The sequence below is a fragment of the Carlito syrichta genome, unplaced genomic scaffold (genome assembly GCF_000164805.1).
Source record: "Carlito syrichta isolate Samal-C Ts95f unplaced genomic scaffold, Tarsius_syrichta-2.0.1 Scaffold143259, whole genome shotgun sequence".
In the NCBI taxonomy this organism is placed as follows: domain Eukaryota; kingdom Metazoa; phylum Chordata; class Mammalia; order Primates; family Tarsiidae; genus Carlito; species Carlito syrichta.
Window position 1 is genome coordinate 1,355 of NW_007087355.1, and position 3,083 is coordinate 4,437.

At 66.5% G+C, this 3,083-nt stretch overlaps 1 protein-coding gene across 1 annotated transcript in view; it reads right to left on the reverse strand.

The window, feature by feature from the left end:
* Positions 1-2,498, reverse strand: part of LOC103251631 (epididymal-specific lipocalin-12-like) — a gene marked incomplete at its 3' end in the record, with an annotated part of 3,406 nt that extends 908 nt beyond the window's left edge. The window contains exons 1-2 of the mRNA XM_021708651.1: positions 2,385-2,498; positions 1,865-2,001 (exon numbers count right to left, since the gene is read on the reverse strand). Of these exons, the coding sequence (XP_021564326.1) occupies positions 1,865-2,001; positions 2,385-2,498 (251 nt within the window). The remainder of the gene's footprint in view (positions 1-1,864; positions 2,002-2,384) is intronic.
* Positions 2,499-3,083: the final 585 nt, after the last annotated feature.

Consider the following 3,083-nt stretch of genomic DNA (forward strand, 5'->3'; position numbering starts at 1 on the left):
GAGTCCCAGGCGGGGCTCAGTCCGTGGCCTCTGGGGCTGCCCGTGTCGCTCCCGGAGGGCCGAGGAGCCACTGCCCCCTCCGAGGGGCATGGCCGAGCCCTGCGGCCTCCGCCCCACCCAGCCCTTCCGGCTCCTCCCTGGAGCCAGGCAGAACTGCGTCCACGTGGGCCGCCGTGGGGGAGAAGGCGCTTTCTGGGGGCGCCCTGGCCGGCTGGGCCTTCACGGAGGCAGGAGCTGCGGCCGGACAGCGCGGGAGGACAGGGGAGGAGAGGACCCTGCGGGCTGGGCTGGGCCTGGGGTCCTGCCTTGGGGCTCAGCCGTCCTTGAGTCAGTCACCCCGGGGGGCAGCGGCTTCTGGATGTGGCTGGGTTGTTTGCTTGTTTTCTGGGCTTTTTGTTGAGAAAGGAGCTTGCTCTGTCATCCGGGCTGGAGCACAGTGGCAAAATCCGGCCTGCCACAGCCTCTACTTCTTGGCCTCAAGCGATCCTCCTGCCTCAGCCTCCCGAATAGCTAGGACTACAGGTATGTACCACCATGCCGGGATAATTTTTTGATTCTGATCTGACTTTTCATAGTTGAGGTCTCACTCTGCTGCCCAACCTGGTCTCAAACCAGGGGCTCAAGCGATCCTCCCGCCTCAGCCCCCCAAACTGCTGGGGTTGCAGGTGTGAACTGCCACGCCTGGCCGGAACATGCTTTTCTGAGCAGCAACACGACGCAGCCTGGCCTGAGGGGCCTTGAGTCTGAGCAGCCTTTGGCTGGGACTCACCCCGGCCCATGCTACCACCAGCGAATAAGTGGAGGGCCTGGGCGTGACCAAGCCTGCCCAAGTGTCTGCAGATACGCGGCTCAGCCCTCCCCAGAGAGGTCCCTGGCTCTCCCCCTCCCCGCAAGCCAGTGGGTGAGCAAGGAGGGTCCCTGGGCTGCGGGAGGGTGGCATGGGGGAAGAAGCCATCCCTGGCAGGCCTGTTCCCCCTGGGGGTGGCCCCTTCGCCCAGGCAGGCCCGTGGGAGCACCTGTCCCCTGGAGGCAGCAGCTGGTTCCGGACATGCACCTGACTCAGAAGAGCCAGTCAGAGGCTACGCCAGGCTGGCCTGGTTGTCCCCCTCTCTTTTTGGAATGGGGACCCTGAAAGGCCATTGGCTTGGAGCTGCTGTGAGGTGGGACAGCTAGCATTGCTTAGGGAGGGAGGGAGCGTTCAGTCTGGGCGTGGTGGCTCTGCAATCCCAGCACTTTGGGAGGCTGAGGCGGGAGGATCACTTGAGCCCAAGTTTGAGACCAGCCTGGGCCACATAGTGAGAACTCGTGGCTGCAAAAAATAAAGAGGTTAGTCCGGTGTGGTGGCACACACCTGTAGTCCCAGCTACTCAGGAGGCCGAGGCAGGAGGCCGAGGCTGCGGTGGCCGTGAATGTGTCACTGCACTCCAGCCTGGGCAACAGAGTGTGACTCTGAGTCAAAAAAATCCTCTCTCTGCGACTCGCTCTGAAACGCCTTTCTGCAGCAAGCCAAGGACCTGCGGAACAATTACAGCCTACCCACCCGGCATCACGGCCGCTGTCTTACCACTGTGAGGCGAGAACCTGTCTGAACAGAACCTGCCTGGACAGAAGCTGAGAGGAGGAGGGGGGAGGGCCTTGAGCACAGCGTGAGCTCTTGGATCCAGCTGGACCTGAAACCCACCAGCCTACAATGTCCAGATCTGTGATCCTGTGCACGCCCCCTTTTGTGCACAGCCTGAAGCTGGGTTTGGTCGCTGGCAGCCGGGGTCACAGAGCCGCGGGCACTGCAGGCAGCAGGAGGAGGAGGCACAGAGCCGTGCGCCTCATGGGGTGCCTGATGGGGACAGCGGGGACAGCCACTCACCGGACCATGGTATTCAGCACCCCGAGGCGGCCACCAGCAAGCAGCTCGAAAGTCGCCATGAAGGGTCTCAGCAGCGTCCTGTGCTCATGCCCGAGGGTGTTGCCCGCCAGGCCCAGGACGAACCATGTCCCCTGGAACTGCAGGGGCTGGTGGTGGGCAGGGTCGGGAGACCCCCACCCGCTCCGGCAGCCCAGGGCCCTTGGGCTGGGCCAGCACCGGGAACCAGAGCTGGCCCTGGGTCTAGCAAGAACTGGGGGGGCCTAGCCGGGGACCTCAGCCTCCCTGCACGTGCCTCGGTTTTCCGGCACCTGCGGAGGGAGTGGTGCCAGGGGCCACAGGAGGGAACGGGTGGCCCAGGAGAGTCTGTCCCGGGTCCCCATCGGTGGAGGTCAGAGGGCCGGCCCTAGTCAGAGCAGGACGGCCCTCCTAGGCTCTCAGTGGCGTCCCGGGCTGTGCGCCCTCCTCTCTTCTGCACTCGAACCCCTGCTGGCTGCCTCTCCTTTCAGCGAGAATCCTGTACCTGCTTCCCTTGGAAGCTCGGCCCCGGATTCGGCCCCGGAACTGGCTGAGAAGTCTGGCCCTGCAGGACTCTCGGCAGGGTGAGCAACAGCCAGAGGACACGCCGGGGCCCCATCCTGGCCTGGGGACCAGTGGCCGGCAGTGGCGGGGCGGGGCTGACTCAGAGACTCGCCCCCCAGCCCACGGGCTGCCCCTCCCTCCTCAGCTCCGGCCCACCCACCTGGCGGCGCCTGGGCCCAGCCAAGCGAGTGGGGTGCTGGCTCACCTGGCCTGGCCTCCCGAGCCCTGAGGCTCTGCACCCCGGCCCCTTCCAAGCGCCCCCCACGGGCCGTTGCGGGCGCCCACGCAGCCCTGCCCCCCGTGCCGTGTCCCGGGCAGAGAGCGTGACCTTCCCTGGTCGGCGTGCTGCTGGACCCAAGCCTGGGCGTCCCACCTGTGAAGCCTGCGCCTGCCAGCCCCAGGGCGCCGACAGACTGAACGCTGCGGGGCTGGGGACCCAGGGAGCGGGGACAGGGCACAGGCCCTGAGGCCACAGGAGCGGGCGGACGCGGAACGGGTGAGGAGGGAGGCGGCCCTGGACAGCTGGCGCTGGGTGAGGATGGCCCAGGGGCGTTTCAAGGGGATCGGCTGTCCAGGAGGGAGGGCGGGGTTGGGGCCCTTGGTGGGAGGAGACACCCCACGCCGGGCCTGCCTGGAAGGG